At 43.5% G+C, this 21,029-nt stretch overlaps 1 protein-coding gene across 14 annotated transcripts in view; it reads left to right on the top strand.

Annotated features, from left to right (window-relative positions):
* Positions 1–21,029, top strand: part of LOC117400419 (microtubule-associated protein 4-like) — a 132,162-nt gene that overhangs the window by 30,099 nt on the left and 81,034 nt on the right. For 12 of the 14 annotated variants that reach the window (XM_059023003.1, XM_059023001.1, XM_059023014.1 and 9 more), the window contains exons 2-4: positions 5,361–5,409; positions 11,457–11,668; positions 14,748–14,816. In XM_059023003.1, the coding sequence (XP_058878986.1) occupies positions 11,476–11,668; positions 14,748–14,816 (262 nt within the window). In that variant the 5' untranslated portion in view covers positions 5,361–5,409; positions 11,457–11,475. The remainder of the gene's footprint in view (positions 1–5,360; positions 5,410–11,456; positions 11,669–14,747; positions 14,817–21,029) is intronic. The other 2 variants (XM_059023013.1, XM_059023008.1) reach the window with 1 other exon arrangement.

Genomic DNA, 21,029 nt, shown 5'->3' with positions numbered 1-21,029 from the left:
TTACTGGGATTTTAAAGAGGTAAAAAACATAGCGTAAGGATGGTAAAGTGAAAGCAAGCTTAGAAAATCACTGGGGACTGTGGTAAAGCATGATAAACATGGTTAGAAATGTCTGCTAACCCTGCACCCAGTCCTGGCTTTCAGAACTCCTCGTGTTTAGGTAAATTATTAAAGAAAAAAAAAACAGGTGCCTGCTAAATCTGTTCTGAACTGATCACACTTCAGTAACTCTGTAAGGGAAGGAACAACATGTTTAACAATTTTTGAAGAAACGTGTTTCCACGCGTAGGCTGGGCTTTAGATTCTGTGGAGAACAGCAATCCTCACAAATCCAAGCAGCTGTTTCTTCACTTGTTTCACAGTGAATGGTAAATTAGCCCGATCATCACCAATGCCTCTTGCCTGTGGAGAGCTTGATTTGAATAACTGAATAGTCCGTTCGTGCAGCTCTATCATTGATACGCGGTGAATCGTTACACCTGTACTGTTTAAGCAACTGAATAAAGCAAATGGAAAATGTGTAAAGTGTTGGGGGGGGGCAGGTCTGCAGAAGTTCAGGTGAAAGGTGGTGCAGATATGAATTCCGTTTTGTAATGTATCGTGCTGTTTAAGTTCAGGTGAAAGGTGGTGCAGATATGAATTCCGTTTTGTAATGTATCGTGCTGTTTAAGTTCAGGTGAAAGGTGGTGCAGATATGAATTCCGTTTTGTAATGTATCGTGCTGTTTAAGTTCAGGTGAAAGGTGGTGCAGATATGAATTCCGTTTTGTAATGTATCGTGCTGTTTAAGTTCAGGTGAAAGGTGGTGCAGATATGAATTCCGTTTTGTAATGTATCGTGCTGTTTAAGTTCAGGTGAAAGGTGGTGCAGATATGAATTCCGTTTTGTAATGTATCGTGCTGTTTAAGTTCAGGTGAAAGGTGGTGCAGATATGAATTCCGTTTTGTAATGTATCGTGCTGTTTAAGTTCAGGTGAAAGGTGGTGCAGATATGAATTCCGTTTTGTAATGTATCGTGCTGTTTAAGTTCAGGTGAAAGGTGGTGCAGATATGAATTCCGTTTTGTAATGTATCGTGCTGTTTAAGTTCAGGTGAAAGGTGGTGCAGATATGAATTCCGTTTTGTAATGTATCGTGCTGTTTAAGTTCAGGTGAAAGGTGGTGCAGATATGAATTCCGTTTTGTAATGTATCGTGCTGTTTAAGTTCAGGTGAAAGGTGGTGCAGATATGAATTCCGTTTTGTAATGTATCGTGCTGTTTAAGTTCAGGTGAAAGGTGGTGCAGATATGAATTCCGTTTTGTAATGTATCGTGCTGTTTAAGTTCAGGTGAAAGGTGGTGCAGATATGAATTCCGTTTTGTAATGTATCGTGCTGTTTAAGTTCAGGTGAAAGGTGGTGCAGATATGAATTCCGTTTTGTAATGTATCGTGCTGTTTAAGTTCAGGTGAAAGGTGGTGCAGATATGAATTCCGTTTTGTAATGTATCGTGCTGTTTAAGTTCAGGTGAAAGGTGGTGCAGATATGAATTCCGTTCTGTAATGTATCGTGCTGTTTAAGAGACCAGCAAGAGTGTTCCTGCAGCAGAACTCCGTGCAATTTGGTAGATATTACTTTTGTCGTGGGTGTTCACATTTTGTTTAATAGTTTTGACAATTATTTATTCCATCGCAGATCCTTGTACAGAACAACCTCTTGGTTGTAACTGTGCTGTAGCTACTGTAACATCGTTTGTACTGGACAGTGTGGATGGGGTATGGTTTAGAACATAATTGTCTGTCAACAACAAAGTGTGCCTACAGTGGTGTTTTTTACTGAATTTGGTGGCTTTCTATCCCCGATTTTACACCAGTACACTAGACCACGCCGCCTCTCAATTCCACACTGTAGTCCTGTGCTCCTACAGTGCAGCACGTATACGTTACAGTGATTGTAGCTAACAAAATCACTCTGTGAATCTTACCTGCTATGCGCCTCCATTAACTACAATGGGTCTCAAATGTGCAGTTATAGTAACCATGGATATTTGGTACTGCACTAGGTTGTCCCAGCCCCTTCAATGGCTTCTTTCCTGTCATTAACCAACTATTGGCAGACATGTTCTGTAGAGAGTAACATGCTTTAACCCCAAATCAGGTAAGATTCACAGAATTATTTTGTTAGCTGCATACGGACACATTGAAAATACAATGAATGTTTGTATTCTTGTCTTCAATGCCATTATTGTTGACAGGATTATCAGTGATCTGAGGCGCACTGATGAGCAGTATTGATGTTGCTTCTTTTAGGGTTAACAGTCCTGTTGGAAATTGGATTCTGCAGTGAGTGTAAAATGAAATTCTGCATCTTTTTTTATTATATTGTAGTCTACAGCAATATAGGAATATAAACTGTCAAGAATTGTACAGTTGTGATCAAAGCACACACAAAGCTAATGCATGAAATAAACAATTCCTGGAAATCTTATCCGCTTGTATTTTTCTATATGAAAGATGTATTCTGACATTAGTTTATCATTATACTCCATGGTTACGTCCATATCCCCACTACAGTATTTGCACTATTTGCCCCCCACTCCCAACCCCAGCGCTGACCTCGCCCTACTCCCCAGACACAAACCCAACCCCAGCGTTGACCTCGCCCCACTCCCCAGGCACGCTCCCAACCCCAGCGCTGACCTCGCCCCACTCCCCAGACAATCTCCCAACCCCAGCGCTGACCTCGCCCCACTCCCCAGACATGCTCCCAACCCTGGCGCTGACCTCCCCCTACTCCCCAGACACGCTCCCAACCCCGGCATTGACCTCGCCCCACTGCCCAGGCACGCTCCCAACCCCAGCGCTGACCTCCGCCTACTCCCCAGACACGCTCCCAACCCCGGCGCTGACCTCACCCCACTCCCCAGACATGCTCCCAACCCTGGCGCTGACCTCACCCCACTCCCCAGACATGCTCCCAACCCTGGCGCTGACCTCGCCCCACTCCCCAGACAATCTCCCAACCCCAGCGCTGACCTCGCCCCACTCCCCAGACATGCTCCCAACCCTGGCGCTGACCTCCCCCTACTCCCCAGACACGCTCCCAACCCCGGCATTGACCTCGCCCCACTGCCCAGGCACGCTCCCAACCCCAGCGCTGACCTCGCCCCACTGCCCAGGCACGCTCCCAACCCCAGCGCTGACCTCGCCCCACTCCCTAGACACACTCCCAACCCCAGCGCTGACTTCGCCCCACTCCCCAGACATGCTCCCAACCCCAGCGCTGACCTCCCCCCACTCCCCAGACATGCTCCCAACCCCAGCGCTGACCTCCCCCCACTCCCCAGACATGCTCCCAACCCTGGCGCTGACCTCCCCCTACTCCCCAGACACGCTCCCAACCCCAGCGCTGACCTCCCCCCACTCCCCAGACATGCTCCCAACCCTGGCGCTGACCTCCCCCTACTCCCCAGACACACACCCAACCCCAGCGCTGACCTCCCCCCACTCCCCAGACATGCTCCCAACCCTGGCGCTGACCTCCCCCTACTCCCCAGACACACACCCAACCCCAGCGCTGACCTCCCCCCACTCCCCAGACATGCTCCCAACCCTGGCGCTGACCTCCCCCTACTCCCCAGACACGCTCCCAACCCCAGCGCTGACCTCCCCCCACTCCCCAGACATGCTCCCAACCCTGGCGCTGACCTCCCCCTACTCCCCAGACACGCTCCCAACCCCAGCGCTGACCTCCCCCCACTCCCCAGACATGCTCCCAACCCTGGCGCTGACCTCCCCCTACTCCCCAGACATGCTCCCAACCCCGGCGCTGACCTCACCCCACTCCCCAGACACGCTCCCAACCCCAGCGCTGATACTAAGTTGGACTGGCAGCTGTGTCCAGCTGGCAAGGCCTGGGTTTATTAACACTACAACACAATTCCGTTAGGAAACAAGAACAGATGCAACTCATTATCTTCCAGCTTCTTTCAGAGCACACCAGAGCATGGATATTCCTGACACAGCTTCGTGTGTGTGTGGCTGAGGCTGAGAAAGGAACCGGAGTTATTTTTAATTACATTTCACATTTCCCGTAGGGGAGTTAGTAGTTTAGAGTTTAAAGGTTTGCCAGCTGTTAAACGCTTAGAAAATTGCCAAGAGTATACAGGCTCAGTATATAGGCCTTAACCTTAACCCAGTAGTAAGTGTAGGGTGTAGGCCAATTTATTTCAGATTCAATATTTCTTCAGTCTTTTTCTTCTATGGTCTAATGCTTACACATGTTGCAGTAGTTTATAAAAAGGCAGGGCTTACTGATTTATAAACATTCAAAACAGTTTAAAGTGAAGCTAACAAAGTAGTTTTATGAATTTTCTCTGTCATGCACATCCAATCATTCTATACTGTTGGTCTCGAGTGTGTGGTTTTAGCAAACATATATTTTCATTTTAAAACCTGGTATCTGTTTCTGCACTAGGTTAAAGAAATCTCTGTTTGCAAGCCATGCTTTTACACTTCCTGGCTTCTTGCACTTCCTGGCTTCTTTCCTGTCAATAACCAGTCAGCTGCTTCCCCTATCGACTGGCATGCTTTCAGCCACTAACATGATTTGACCCAGAAGACACTGCTGGGGAAATTAGGTGGAAATAGACTTAGAACAGAGGACAGGAGATACTTCTTCACACAGAGAGTGATGAGGGTTTGGAATGGGTTACCTAGCCATGTTGTTGATGCTGAATCTCTTGGATCCTTTAAGACCCAACTTGACAAAGTTTTGTGATCATTCAGCTGCTGGGAACTGGATGAGAACTGATGGGTCGAATGGCCTCCTCTCATTCATAAATCATGTAGTAGGTGGTTTTGTAGGCTTTTTTTTCCTCCAGGTCCATTGCAACATTTATACTAGAAAGTGAAGATGAACAGTTTTTATCGCTTCTCTTTATAGATTTGCTTAGAAAAGAGAGAGAGAGAGAGCACTTTGACAAATATTTGAATATTCAAACAAACACGGCTTGAAATGTATTCGGTGGCAAAAATGACCACATTTGTATTTGTTCATATAAGAAAAAAATAAAAAAAATGACTATCAGAGATATCACACAAAGTAAACCAATGCATCAATGACTTCTGAAATAAACAGGGTTCCAGGTTTATTTTACTCCCCAGAGATTTATTTTTTCTGTCACCCGGTACAAATGATGTAGTTATTTCCAGCTATAAAGAATATTTGAATATTCATTTAATTTTGAAAGAATACTTGAAACATGAAAAACCCATATCTGTCCCAGCACTAAATACTACTACTAAAATTGAAAAATCCTGAAAAAAAACTACTGCTACTTTGAATAAAATAATTAAACTGTTGTTTTTGTTGTATGTTTTACAGATAAGCCTGTGAAGAAACTAGAACTGAAGTCACATTGCTGCTGCTCCAGGTATATATATATATATATATTGTTGTGTTGTAGTTTTGAAATTCACACGAGTCAGTTAAAAGACTGGATTAACGAACACCTGCTAAAGTTGTCTCCTTGAATGGAGAGGATTATTTGATCTCTCTCTCTCTCTCTCTCTCTCTCTCTCTCTCTCAAGTGGTCTTTACTGGCATGACCAATCATCCAAGTATGGCCATTGGTAATGTAGCAGATGTACAGACTTCAATATCACTGATGTGATAGAGCCATCTCAAATTGCTTTGTATCAGATGGAAATGACGTCACGTTAAATTAACCATGTAGTTCAATTATTTTAATGTAACTATTTAATATCTTTAGTATAGGTTACTGTAAGATACAAGCTGAGTGTTACCTCCTCGAGGTCAGAGTTGTGGCTTGACACCTTTTAATTCATGAAAGACAAAAGCAGACCTGTTGTCAGAAACTAAGCCTGCCCAATACTGTATGAAAATAGGCTGCTGTAGCTCTTTACTTTATGTGGTTTTACGGGATGTGGTTATCTGTCTCTCCTTGCTGTTTTCCTTTTTGGCCTCTAGAGGGATATGGCTAGCCAGAGACTATATTAAGATGTTGAAAGATGTCTATAGAGTTTGCTCATCCAATACAAAAACTGAGTGAGGGAGAGAGACAGGGAGGGATCAGTGCAGGTACAGTACAGGCTGGGTGAGGGAGAGAGACAGGGAGGGATCAGTGCAGGTACAGTACAGGCTGGGTGAGGGAGAGAGACAGGGAGGGATCAGTGCAGGTACAGTACAGGCTGGGTGAGGGAGAGAGACAGGGAGGGATCAGTGCAGGTACAGTACAGGCTGGGTGAGGGAGAGAGACAGGGAGGGATCAGTGCAGGTACAGTACAGGCTGGGTGAGGGAGAGAGACAGGGAGGGATCAGTGCAGGTGTAGTACAGGCTGGGTGAGGGAGAGACACAGCATTGCTTCAGTGCAGCAGCTGTGAAGAGGGGATTGTGCTGTTATGTATGATAAAAGCCCCTGTGGGGTTAGCTCTGGGATTGGTTGATTAATATTGTATTATTACTGCCCTCATCGTGCTGGGAGGTTTGTTTTAGCAATGGCTGCTGCCGGGATCAACTGTCCTTTCTCTCGTTATTAAATCTGGAGCTCAGGCTCCTGAGCTTGTGGTTTAGGATGTACCTGGCAGGGGTACTTTTCAATTTGTGTTCATGCCAGCTGAGACAATAAGTCTGTTCTGCAGGCATTTAGAAATACTGAGAGAAACTGAAGACCTTGAAAAAGATGAAATGTAGTTTCTCATACTGATTTCAGTAGGTCCTGCTAATTGAACTGAACCGTGTCACAGTCAGCATTGTCTCAAGAAGTCTACAGCACTCAGCAAATCTATATTTACACCATAGAAGAAAATCTCTCGTCAACATGATTTGCTGTTTCATACACAAAAGTTATTTATTCAAAGTCTTTTCCATGCACAATGTTGTACATATGTAGTCTCACCCACATTAATGTTGCAGTGCATCATAAAAATAGACTCCCATTGCATAGCAGTTTGAGCCATTCCTGGTTTTAATATGAGTTTATGAAGACACACTTGAGCTTGTTACCTACACTGTGGCTAATGAAGCTTGTACTGAAAGCTGGAATAGATGAAAGTGCTATGCAATGGGAGTCTTATTTCCATCCTTGTAACAGTACTCAGTGGGGTACTGTATAGGCCGACTGTACAGATTTATATTTTGACATAACGTAATGTGTACAGTGGGCAATTTTGTGTTTTTTTCTTTCTTTTTTTTTTTTATAAACCGGAAACCTAGTTAATTCGGACATTCTGTCTGTCTCCCGACATGTCCGGTTTAGTGAGGGACTACTGTGTAGCCGAATTTAAAAACAACTGTATCAACAAGAAACCAATGCAAATATGAAGTCTGGAATAAATAACTACAGTACACATTTTACTGTACAGAAAAGTTCATTAATAGGTAATGTGATGGGTTACCAGGTTTTTAGATATTGTTTTTTACTGTAATATGGTATACTTTTGTTTTACTTTTTTTTTTGCCAGCTAATTCTAAACTGAGGAATATTCAAATACGCATTTAATTTCTTAAAGAATATTCGAATGTGAAAACCCCATGTGTGTCGCATTGCTCTAGACATACACGAGGTTGATTTTTCTGCCAACTTAACCTGGTCTCCCAGTTTTCACAAATACAGTATCTTTTACTGTGTATGCAAATAACTCGGTCCTGCTGTAACACTCATCTCCAGAAGGGGGTACCAGAGTCAGAGTTTTATTTTGTCCTGGCTCTTCACTAAAGCTTCGCTTATCTAATTGAATTGTGAAGCAGCAAAGCTCATGCAAGGAGACATTTTGAAAGATTTGCAGTAATTTTGCTTGTCTGAGCTCCTCTGACTGATCCAGTGTTTTGGGAGGTTGTTGATGAGCCCTGGAAGGTTTGTGAGCTGTGAAGTTGCAGCACTGTTAAACCTGTGGGGGTCACTGAGTGGCTCCCCTGGTAAAAGCACAGCCGCGTGGTGTGCAGGATGAGTCGTATAGTTAGGGAAGTGCAGGGGTCCCTGGGATTTGCATCCTGGCTGTATGAAGTCGGTGGTCTTTGCTGGAGATTCAGTGTGGAGCGTCACATTGGCTCTGGCACTCCCGTGGGTTAAGGAGGCAAAACTGAAACTGACTATTTCTCCTTATCATGGTACAGCGGACCCTACTGGCCAGGTGCCCGGTGAGCTCAGGCGGACACCTTCAGAGACCGGTAGCTCGTTGACATCCGCTCTCTAGTTCCGGGGTGTAAAAGAGGAAGTTGACTTGGTCGTGGGATCAGAGGACACCCACTGAACTTTCAGTTCTCTTGAGTTCAGAATGGAAATGCCAGAATTACACAAGAAATGACAGCTTTTGTTTGTCACTTGTATGTTTCTGCTTGCTTTGAGATTCTACTTGCTGGCATGCTTTGTAATGAATCTCCTCATAGGGGCTGATGTGAGCCTGCTCTTTAGTTGAATGGCAAGGCTTTTGTCTTTGAACCGAGAGGTTACGGGTTTGTGTCCAGCCCTTTTCTTTCCTTTCAATTCAGTGGGCTGAGATGCCAAGCCATTAGTACAGGATGTGTTGGTGAGGATGGATGTTTTACTGTGAATGCAGTTGCCTATTGAAGAACAGGTTCCAGTAAGTGAGGTGATTGTACTGTTGTTAGTTTTGATGTTGTTTTAGCTCACAGTTGCTCAGAAATGAATGAAGACCCCTCTACTTCCCAGCACTACTCTCTTGTCAGGTCATGTTTCAGGTGGTTTGAATTACTGTCTCAGCAATCAAGACCCATCTGACTTAATCTGTGCTGCTGAGTGGCAGTGCTGTTTGTGCTCAGTCCCTTAGCATGAGGTGGGCGGCATGCTTGATCATCGTCTCCCAGTATCAAGTGTGACTCGTCAGAGACAGAGCTTTCTGCCTGCAGGGTGTTTAGTTTCCTGGGATTAGTCACGTCTCTGCTTCCAAATAAATAAATAAAGATTTACATCGAGTGCTTTGTTGTTTAGCTCTGTTACATTACTGCAGGTAATCCTCTCCACACAACTTTTTTTTTTTTTTTTAATGTTTCGGTCATAATCCTAGGAGTCTGCTTCCAGCGCAGTACTGGTAAAGAATCTCTGTGCCAGACTACACACTGCCTCCCTCCTTCTCAGTCCCTCACCTCTATCCACTAGACCACACTGCCTCCACCCCTCCCAGTCCCCGCTCTAACCACTAGACCACACTGCCTCCCTCCCTCCCAGTCCCTTGGCTCTAACCACTTGACCACACTGCCTCCCTCCCTCCTAATCCCTTAGCTCTAACCACAAGACCAACACTGTCTCCCTCCCTCCCATTTCCTCCACTCTAACCACTAGACCACACTGCCTCCCTCCCATTTCCTTTGCTCTAACCACTAGACCACACTGCCTCCCTCCCTCCCATTTCCTCTGCTCTAACCACAAGACCAACACTGTCTCCCTCCCTCCCATTTCCTCCACTCTAACCACTAGACCACACTGCCTCCCTCCCATTTCCTCTGCTCTAACCACTAGACCACACTGCCTCCCTCCCTCCCATTTCCTCTGCTCTAACCACAAGACCAACACTGTCTCCCTCCCTCCCATTTCCTCCACTCTAACCACTAGACCACACTGCCTCCCTCCCATTTCTTTCTGCTCCAACCACTAGACCACACTCTCTCTTCAAGTCCCTCAGCTCTAATGACTACACCACACTGCCTCCCCCCATCCTCCAACTCCCTAATATACAATTAAATGCTGCACACATACAGTCTTACACACAAATACATGTTGTGATAATTTATAAAATAGTAATGGATGTCTTATGTTATTATGATAGGTTACAGACATTCTAATATGTTAAAGCTTAAACTTTTTAAACATATTTAATACAAAAGTTGAAATGTTTAGGAAATTAAATTGAAACTGACACCCCTAATCTATAGCATGTTAATTTAATTGGTATGGCTTGGCATGTTTTCCCTGTGCTATACCTGAAGTCACTCAGACAGCACAGCGCCCCCATGTTCCAAGCCATGGTAATGCGCTTGGTATCTGAAGGATACAGTCGTTAAGACCCTATGACATGCTACAGTAAGCCAGAACTGCCATGAATATCAAACTTAATAGTTTGGGATAAGCTATCCATTTGTTATCCAGTGTTTAATGTATGTTAATGTGTTTAATTGTATATTTTGTAGAACATTTTTTTGATTAACTAACCAGGCAATCACGTAGGGTTCTCATTGAAGGCTGGTGGAGAGTTGGGTTGAAAGTTTCATAGAAGGAGTCAAAAGAAGAACAAGTGCTAAGGCATCACAGTCATATGAATCAGAGTTTACATCCAGGGCTGTTTTTCTGTTTAGTGCAAACAGAAAATAAGAAACATTAAAACAATTCTCATGGTGAGCTAGTTATGGGGAGGGGAATCACCGAACGCAATTAGCAGTGGAAAGCAGAGAACGATTTAATAGTTTCAGACCGCTCCAGAGAGAGCAGCCCCTGTATGAAGCGATATAACAAATTAAAAAAGCCACTTCTAATCACCTCAAACCCTGTGATGGAAAAGCAAAGTGTCTCTTTTAGGAAATTAAAACTTAAATCAGGAAAACTGTTCAACATAAGAATGTTTATGAGGCCATTGGACCTAACTGTGCTCGTCCTGTTCCTAGCACCTGATTGATTTCAAAACCTTGTCAATTCGGGTCTTAAAGGATGTCATTTATTATTATTATTATTATTATTTATTTCTTAGCAGACGCCCTTATCCAGGGCGACTTACAATTGTTACAAGATATCACATTATGCACATTATTTCACATTATTTTTACATACAATTACCCATTTATACAGTTGGGTTTTTACTGGAGCAAGTACCTTGCTCAAGGGTACAGCAGCAGTGTCCCCCACCTGGGATTGAACCCACGACCCTCCGGTCAAGAGTCCAAAGCCCTAACCACTACTCCACACTGCTGCTGCTGATTTAGCATCAACAACATGGCTAGGTAACCCATTACATACTCTCACCACTTTCTGTTTAAAGAAGTGCCTCCTACCCTCTGTACGAAGTCTGCCTCCACTTCCTTCACAACTGTGTGTCCTCCGAACCTGGTTTCTTGGCTAAGGTTAACTTTGCCAAAAGATTTTAAAGCCTTCAATCAAGACACTCCTAATTCTTCTTTGTTCCTGACCTAAATACATTTCCTTCAACCTTCATAGCTCATTCATTCAAGCCCTTGACACTGCTCTCCCATTACTTCCTATGGAGGTCAACCGTTCTGTTATTGTTCAATAACGGAACAGGACATATACCTGATCTGCCACCTCTGCTTACAGAATATACATAGAGTAAAATAGCTTTTCAAAGCCTATTAAAAAACATGGCTTACTGTGAGAAATGTATAGCATGGTATAATCATGAAAAAAGCATGTTGGAAACTGCATAATTATGAAGATGTGACCCTGCTTGTGTCGCCCCCCCCCTGCCCCCCCCCCCCCCCTGCCCCCCCTGCAGGCCCACTAGTTAGAGGACAATGGCTGACCTTGATCTGAGTCTGAGTGATGCTCTCGGAGACAGCCCACCCCCTGGTGTTGAGGAGCCGGTAGTGCAGACAGACTTCATTGCGTCACTGGAGGCCGAAAAATTTGATGATCTCGTCGGGGAGACTGTGGGCAAGAGCGACTACCGCCCCCTGCTGGACAACGATGAGGAGGCCAAGAGCAACAGTGAGTATACCGAATAACCATGCAAACATGTGGAAGTGTGCTTAAGCAAGAAGTAAGCGTGTATGTAATACAATTTTAAAAGAAAGTAGAAGAGAAAAAACAATATCAAAAATCTGAGTAGTCGAGTACTCTAACTCACTTCTTATAGTATACAGGTAGCTTGTTGCCACTTGTCCCGGTGTGGTTAAACATATTAAGAGTCAGCAATGTGTTTAAAAATATAACGCCACGATACAGACAACACAGGATACAGCAAAGGTAATGTAATGTAGGGTCTTGTAAACACTGCAGGGCATTCTGTAACACTTAAATAAGCATGAACCAGGTTAAATGATTAAGTGGCAACAAAATATCTCTACATTATAAAGGGGCTGTCCCAATTTAACGAGAGGCATTTGAAATGACCTTAGTCACACTTTTTTCTTTCTAAATGAAATCACATCACGGTATGATTAAATGTTAAATAGGTAATTTAAATTAAGAGTCAATTGTTTGTTTTAAATTCCTAAACTAAATTAATTGGTGGTTTTTATTTCTACATGAAATAAAAAAATAATTAAATCACATCTTCTCACAAGATGAGGCACCTGTAATGTTGACACGCCAACTTTCTTTGCAACAGCAGCCTGAGAAACCACAGGAGACTCCTCCTTCTTCAAGAGTTCAACGTGATTTATGCAATTTACACAAGTCACAGCATAATTCACTGCACTGTGCTACGCGAACCTGTCTTGCACTGAAAAGCGATCTCCGTTCATCATTTGAAAATACTGTATCCCAATTAAACGAAGTGACGTCCCAATTAAACAACATAAATAGCAAAAGGAAGAACCATCTCCCAGAGTTGTATCCCATTTAAGCAGAAATCCCGATTATCAGTATCCCAGTGAGGCAGCACTGACTGTACGTTTATATATTGGTCATATAGTTGAAAAATGACAGTGAGAACTCTGTAATGGAGCGAGGGAGTGTTGATGCTGAGGAGAGGATGGAAAAGTACAGCTGCCTACCCTCTGGAGGGCTGGTTTTGTAAGAGCTCCCGTGAGGGACTGGGAGGGAGGAAGACAGTGTGGTCTAGTGGTTAGGGCTGAAGGACTGGGAGCGGTGGAGGCAGTGTGGACCATTGGTTAGAGCTGAGAGACTGGGAGGAAGAAAAGCAGTGTGGTCTAGTGGTTAGAGCTGGGGGACTGGGAGAGAGGGAGGCAGTGTCGGTCTAGTGGTTAGAGCTGAGGGACTGGGAGTAAGAGAGGCAGTGTGGTCTAGTGGTTAGAGCTGAGGGACTGGGAGAGAGGGAGGCAGTGTCGGTCTAGTGGTTAGAGCTGGGGGACTGGGAGAGAGGGAGGCAGTGTCGGTCTAGTGGTTAGAGCTGGGAGACTGGGAGAGAGGGAGGCAGTGTCGGTCTAGTGGTTAGAGCTGAGGGACTGGGAGGCAGAGAGGCAGTGTGGTGTAGTGGTTAGAGCTGAGGGACTGGGAGGAAGATAGTCAGTGTGGTCTAGTGGTTAGAGCTGAGGGACTGGGAGGAAGAGTCGCAGTGTGGTCTAGTGGTTTGAGCCGAGGGAGGCAGGGTAGGTAACGTGATTAGAGTTTAAGAAGGGAGGCATCTTATTTTGCTTTGCTCTATTTCCCACTGTTTTAAATAAAATGCTTCTCTGCCTTTTGTTGGTTAAATACAGTCCTGTCTCCCTGCCCCCTCTCTCTCTCTCACACACATACACACGCACTAAATACGTTTACACAGGGGATCAGACAGCTTCCAAAAATAGCTACACGCTGCTGCCAGCTTTGAGACAAGTCAAGAGGCTCTGCAGAGATGCACTGTCGGTGCAGACTGAGCTACAAGCCTTTTGATGCATCTGAAGACTGTTCTACTAGGAGTGTAATGATACACTAATGTCATGATATGTGTAGCAATACATGTGATGGTCTTGGTGGGCTATGAAGCACAGTAAGATCAGGTGATCATTTATGATTATTTAATGACAGACTGTTTTGTTAAAAGACAAACTGCAAATGAGCTATGTTGTGATCTTGGTCTTGTATCACGATACAAACGATACATGCCTCTATTACGATATGATATATTGTTACACCCCTAAGTTCTACAGGAGAGGTGCATTCGGTTTGAAATGCTGTGTCTCCCTGTATGATCCTGAAGTCTTGTAGAACGGAATACAATGTGTCCGCCGTGCATATCCATTCCCTGTATAGGTCTTAAATGTACAGTTTTTAAAGTTTTTAGCAAACATGGAGCCTATTTTTATTTTAAAACTGGTACTACACCTGGAAGAAATCTCTGTTTGCAGGCCTTGCTTTCAGATAGTCTGGCACTTCCTTGGTCAGCTGGATTTTTGAATTTGTATATTAACAATAAAGCCATATATAATAGAGCTACAGGACTGTGATCGTCTGTGCATATCGTTCTCTGGCCTACAACCCCAGCGAGTATTTGTGTGGTATTCTACTTTTGATTCAGAATAGTGAATTGAAAACACTGTTTGAAATGCCCCAAATACAGAATTTGCATGAGTTGAATATTTCCTTCGCATGATGGGTTACTAGTGCGCATGTAAATAACGGCAAACTGTGGGCTTCTGGAGAGCAAATAGAAACATCAGGGCATGTTAGGAATTACAGAACAGAAAGGAATCAGTCCACATGATCATCGCTTAATAAGCGCACAGTAGCTGAAAGGTTACACATATTTACACATAAAGTCACCATGTAGAGTGTGACAAACAGAGGGACCTTTTTTTTTGTATCTTTTAATTTTGAAATTAAGCATAATCTGTACCATATTACAGGAAAAAGAAATCTTTTGGAAGTAAAATAAACCCAGTACCCCATCAAAAAAAGGAGAGAAACACTGCACCATATGATGCATGTTCTGTATTGGTTTCCTTTGCACGATATCTTTTTGATTGAGTCTTCTGTAAATGAACGAATACAAATACTGCCATTTCAAGCTGTGTTTGTTCGAATATGTGAATATTTTTCCCAGCACTGTTTGGTTTTGCATGTGAGCAAGCCGTTTGTCGCTGCGCTGAACTGGAGACTGACCCGGTGTGTGTCTGTCTGGCAGGCTCTGCTGCAAGCGAGAATGCTGTGCTGGAGAACGGAGAGCATGATGGGCAGGAGGCACAGAAAACAGGTAAGCGCTCCACTGTGTACAGGACCTGGGGTCTGGAGCCAGAGAACACTTCGGACACTGCTTTAGACAGGGGTTCCCAAACCTTCCCTACCCACGACCCACCTGAAGAGGGAGGAAGTGTCCAGGGACCCACCGTCACCTAGACTGTGGGCAGTATGCTAAGATCCAGCAGAAAAACATATCACCATAAACCAAGCCAGCAGAGATGGAAATAATACTTGCATTGCATAGCAGCTTGATCCAATCCTGGTTTTCCTACGAGTTTAGTAAGACACACCTGAGCTTGTTACCTATACACTGTGACTAATCAAGTTTGTATTAAAACCTGGAATGAAACTGCTATGAAGCTTACAGTATTAGTGGTTATGAAGTGCTGTATTTTCAAACATGTTATCCACTCTATAGGAGTAAAGCTGAAGAGAAAATACACTTCACAAGAGAATCTTTACCAACGACAAAAAGGTCCCCTTGATGCAATTATAACCTTGTAATTCATTGCAGTCCATCTATTATTCTAGATAGATAGATAGATAGATAGATAGAGAGAGATGGATGGATGGATGGATGGATGGATGGATGGATGGAGATTGCTGATATATTAGGAGGTTCATGGCAAACCCAGAAGAGACCCAGTTAGAGAAAGTTTGAAAACTGCTGACCTTAAATGAAGTGGCATTTTCAATACCCCATAATATTGGAAAATCCTGCCCATTGACTCCTAGTGTACAGCACAGTCAGAATCTCACAGCAACACCAATTGGAAGTGCCAAGACATCTCAATGGATGCCACCACAGGCATGCTCTTATTAATATTAAACTCTTCTCTAGCGTTCAGCAGCAACCCTCTCCTTCGTAGCTGCAGATTTAGGAAGCTTCTTCTGGTCAGATGCTTGGAAGAAGAGCTCCTGAGAGACACGTGGTTAATAATTCAGCGGCAGAGGGAATATCTTTATTTGCTATTCCCCTCACACGTTTGTAACTTTGATAACTATATCCAGAGGCACACATCATTCAGAAGGTCAAGTACAGTAGATTGATCAATACCACTTCAGATGGCAGTTTAACTTCAGTTACGCTAATAAGCTCTTGCAAGCAGTAACTACTGTACTCTTTATTATTTATTTCTATAGCAGGCGCCCTTATCCAGGGCGACTTACAGTCGTAAACAAAAATACATTTCAAGAATCACAGTACAAGTAATAATACAATTAGAAGCAAGATAAAAATACAATGACTTTGGTTCAAGCAAGTACAAGTATAACAAAATACCATTCAATAACGGAGCAGATAAGTGTCAGTGATAGTTACATCAGGATATAATTAAATACAAAATACTACAGATTAAATAACACTTGTGACAGATTACAGTACTCTAAAGTACAGGATTAAATGCAGTAAAATAGGGGGCAGATAAGAGCAAGTAAAGCGCATTTAAGGAAGAGTGATAAGTGTCCAGAGGGAAAAAAAGGAGTTCTACAGGTGCTGTCTGAAGGAGGTGCCGGAAGGTGGTCAGGGACTGGGCAGTCCTGACATCTGTAGGAAGGTCATTCCACCACTGCGGGGCGAGGGTGGAGAAGGAGCGGGCTCTGGAGGCAGGGGAGCGTAGAGGAGGTAGAGCCAGTCTTCTAGTGCAGGAGGAGCGGAGGGGTTGAGTGGGGAACACCTGGCAAGCAGCAGAGTTCTTGATGAGATGGAGCGGACGGGTGGCGGATGCAGGGAGGCCAGCCAGGAGGGAGTTGCAGTAGTCTAGGTGGGAGAGTACCAGGGCCTGGACCAGGAGCTGGGTTGCGTAGTTGGTGAGGAAGGGTCAGATTCTTCGTATGTTGCTCAGGAAGAATCGGCAAGTGCGTGCCAGAGTGGAGATGTGCTGGGAATAAGAGAGGCAGGGGTCCAGGGTGACTCCGAGGTTCTTAGCTGAGGAGGAGGGAGAGAGTGTGGTAGATTCCAGAGGAACGGAGATAGAGAGATCAGAGGAGGAGGAGGAGGGAAAAAAAAGGAGGTCAGATTTAGAGAGGTTGAGTTTGAGGTGATGCGAGTGCATCCAGGAGGAGAAAGCAGACAGACAGGTAGAGATACGGGAGGGGATGGTGGAGTCAGAGGTGGGGAAGGAGAGGAAAATCTTTAAAAGTTTGCCATGGTAATTTTGCCTCCTCATGCTTTCTCACAGGTTCACAGTCTTGCTGAATAATGACTTGCCATAAAAAAAGTATATGTATTTCAACCGGATGTAATTTGAACTGTTTAACTGTTGAACATTTGACATTTTAAATAGAATGTGTTCAATACTTAAATGGACAGTATTTTTATGCTGGGATATGCCAGACACTAGTATTTTTTTGTCTACACGCAAAACTGAAAACCAGCAATCTTGCTGCTGGCTTTGTAGCACTGGCAAGCAACTCCATCAGCTGTCACTGCACAGCTGCCTTGTCACTGTGAAATCTCTGCAAACGTATTGCTACTTCCCTCACATTGTGCTGAAAAGGAGATTAAAAAATGTGAATGTAGACTAACAGGCATGTTTATAGTGCATGCTGGGACTAAGATTGTATTAATCAGTACCATAATTAAAGTGCTTGTATTACTAACCAATGCTGGTTTCTCTTGCTCTCATCCCTCCATCCCTCCCTTCCCCCCCCTCCTCACCCTCTCACTCATTCTAGCTGCCTAGAGAGCGCCCCCTGGTGCAGGACTAACAGCGACACAGTACTTTCTGCAGGCTCTCCCCTCTCCTCTTCGCTGCTAGCGCTCTTCGCAATCCTAACCAGCCTAACCTGATCTCCAGGCTGCGTCTCTAGAGATCCCTGCTCTGGACTGGAGGGATTTCTCTCCTGTCCCACCGCTTGCCAGCTCTTCTTTCATTTTAACCATGTCTGCTGTGATGAGCTCTTCCTTCACAGCTTTGCCTGGTGGAGGCTCTCCTCTCCTCAAGCTCAGATGCCCTTCCCTTATAAAAGTTTACCACTATATTTGTGCAGTTATACCATGATTATACTATGTAGTTACCATAGTTTACCGAGGTTTGCTATTTTTATTAATATGCCTTTCCTTGCTTGATATTTTCTCAAGAATACAGGACATCTGACCCAGAATACGAGAGCTCTACCGGGAAGCGAAGGGCGCTGCTCATCACAGCAGTGCTCTCTATTTGCACTGTTTAAAAATTGCACTACTACAATTCTGCAATGATAATTGAGCTTTTTTTCTATGTATGCTTTTTAAAATCCAATAATGTATTTTATTACATTTGTATCTTTTTTTTATAAATGATTTTTTTACATTTATGATTTAATACCACTAGCTGAACATTGTTGGTTCAGCTTCACCCCAGTTAGTGAAGGCTATCCTAGACAAGGCCAGGTTACCAATGGTGTAGCTGCTGTTACTTGCACTGCATGCTTTTTTTTAATTTGGAATCGCCAATTATTTTTTTCTCATTCTCCCCAATTTGGAAAGCCCAATTATTTTTATTTCAGCCTGGCTCACTGCTGCCACCCCCGCACTGACGAAGACGTACACACTCGTCCTTCGAAACATGTGCCGTCAGCCGTCCGCTTCTTTCCAATCTGCAGGCCCTTCATGCAGCCACTCAGAGCTATAGCGTCGAAGGACCACACAGCTCTGGGCAACTTACAGGCAGGCCTGCAGGCGCCCAGCCAGTCTACAGGGGTCGCTGGTTCGTGGTGAACCAAGGACACCCAGGCCGACCTAAGCCCTCCCCACCTGGGCAGTGCTCGGCCAATTGTGCACTGCCCGCTGGGAACTCCGAGGACACCCTGGCCGACCTAACCCTCCCTCCCCCCGGACGACGCTCGGCCAATGGAGCGCCGCCCCCTGGGAGCTCCCGTCCACGGTCGGCTGTGGAATAGCCTGGACTCGAACCAGCGATCTCCAGGCTATAAAGCACATCCTGCACTCCACGCAGAGTGCTTTTACAGGATGCGCCACTCGGGAGCCCCCTTGAGTAGCTCTTCTTAAGTAGCAGTGGAGTCCTGTGGGAGTGGGACTGGCTCCCCCAGGTTAACAGGGTAATATTTTAGTGCATTGGGGATTTTTTTTTAAATTTATATTCTTTCAAAATTTTATCAGAAAAAAAAATTCTTTCACTTTGAATTGGCTAAAAAACTGAAATATAGTTTTTAAAATAAAAATCTCTTGGGCGTAACATAAACCCGATGACACCCCATCAAATGACCTATTAAAGAAAGAAAACCCTCTTCTCTTCAGTAGAATGAGTGTCATTTATACTGTGGTTTCCTGTGCATGACATTTTATCGATATAAATTCTGTTTTATGAACGAATACGAACGTGGTCACTTTTGCCATCGACTACATTTCAAGTGTTTGTGGGAATATTTGAATATTTTTCCCAAAACTCATTTATTTAGTAAATATATTGATTCAGAGTCCAGAACTAACTGAGATCTAGTCTTTCCCCTTTCACAGCTGTGGGGAAACTTCCACATTGAAATCCCAGATCGGCAATCTAAACCTGGGAACCTTTCTTAGGCTGATCGCACAGAGCCAGTGATTTCCCCACCCTCTCTCACTCTCTTCCTGCTTCCCATTCATTTATTTTCTCTTGGCTTTATTCATCATTACTTTTATTTATTTATTTATTTATTTATTTATTTATAATTATCTAATCTATTTATTTATATAGCTCGGAATAGATCCAAAGATTAAAAAAAAACAAAAGCAAAAAAAAACCTGTTGAATGTCCAGTGTGTCTTGGCTTAAGTGTGTCTAACTCATAATAAATTAAAGCCCCATTTATAACGCATTTGTCTGACTCGATTGAATATGTATTGTAAATAAGTGTGTGTGCACGTTTTATAGTTTGTATGAACACTATCCCCATCTCATTTAGCGTCTTAACAAAATAGTCCATCGTTAATTGACCATTTGATCCTGTTGTTCACATTAGCACCTCCGTAATGTATGTTCGTGGTGTTTGGGAGCTACAGAGCCTATGATGCATTTCAAGTTGCCATAAATCTCATGCAAAAAACGTGCACTATCTTTGCAGACAAAAGTGGAGGTGTTGACAGTGGTGGATAATGCAGAAAACATTCCATACCCTTACCAATCTCTATTAAGAAGTGTCTCCTTCGCTCTGTCCTAGGTCTGCCTCCTTTTGGTTTCATATTGTGTGTCCTCTGGTTCTGGTTTCTGTGGTTTTAGAGCTTTTAACATCTCATCTCACTGACAGGGGGCAGAATCTGTAACGATAGTGTATCTCACAACAGTTTCCATTACAGATGTCGTGCTGCACTAGTTAAATGTATAAAGCACTATTTCTGTCCTGTATTTCACAGTGGCTGCATCTGCTCAGTCTCGGGGGGCTGCTCTAGCAGTACAGGCTCCTGTGATTGATTGAACAGCTACAAGAGCAGCAGGATCAGCTCTCATCCAAGCTCTTCTCTATAATTAACTCCTCCAGTCCAGTTCCGCTCTCCACAATTCAGAAAACTTCCTTAATATCTTAAAAAAGAGTTGACATTAAACCCAGCCATTGCTTTAAGCAAATAAACAAGGACCAGCTATCCTATTTATAGTGTAGGGAGAATTCGTGTTTAAATACCCCATAAACATTCCTTGAGACGTGTAATGGTTTTCCTTTAATGAGCACTCTTAGTTATACATTTCTCCCAGCAGAGTTCAAGGTCGTATAGATGACAGTAATATACGCAACACTGTTATCTCTTTTTATTAATTTTACCAAACAGTTAGTAAAATAATGTGGTACAAAAACAGAGAAGAAAATGTGTACCAATATAGTACAAGTCAGTCTATTAATCTCAGCAAGCAGTACTATTCAGATAATATCACCACTTAAATGTCAATTACATGTGATAACAAGCTATAATTTGTCTTTTCTATAAGAACTAATAATAGAACTAAGAACTCTCAAGTCGGCAGATAAAATAATATAAATATGCAAGCAGGATAACTGAGTAAATGTGAGTCAGTAAATATTTCAAATACAATCCTGCTGAAGTTTTAATAGGATATTACGTAATTGTTCTATTAGGAATTCACAGCTACAACACATACTCGTTTTTTCTTAAAGACACTCATTCAATTTCATAGATTGCTTTGTAATTATTCTAGCTGTTTCGCTGGTAATTTACTTTCATGAAATATTTAAACTAGCTCTTTTGTTATAAAGCACAGTATGACACATCCCAATTTACATTTCACAACATCAGC

Source organism: Acipenser ruthenus, chromosome 4 (assembly GCF_902713425.1).
Source record: "Acipenser ruthenus chromosome 4, fAciRut3.2 maternal haplotype, whole genome shotgun sequence".
Classification (NCBI taxonomy): Eukaryota; Metazoa; Chordata; class Actinopteri; order Acipenseriformes; family Acipenseridae; genus Acipenser; species Acipenser ruthenus.
The sequence above is the reverse complement of the archived record's forward strand: the minus strand, read 5'-3'. Positions and strand labels throughout refer to the sequence as shown.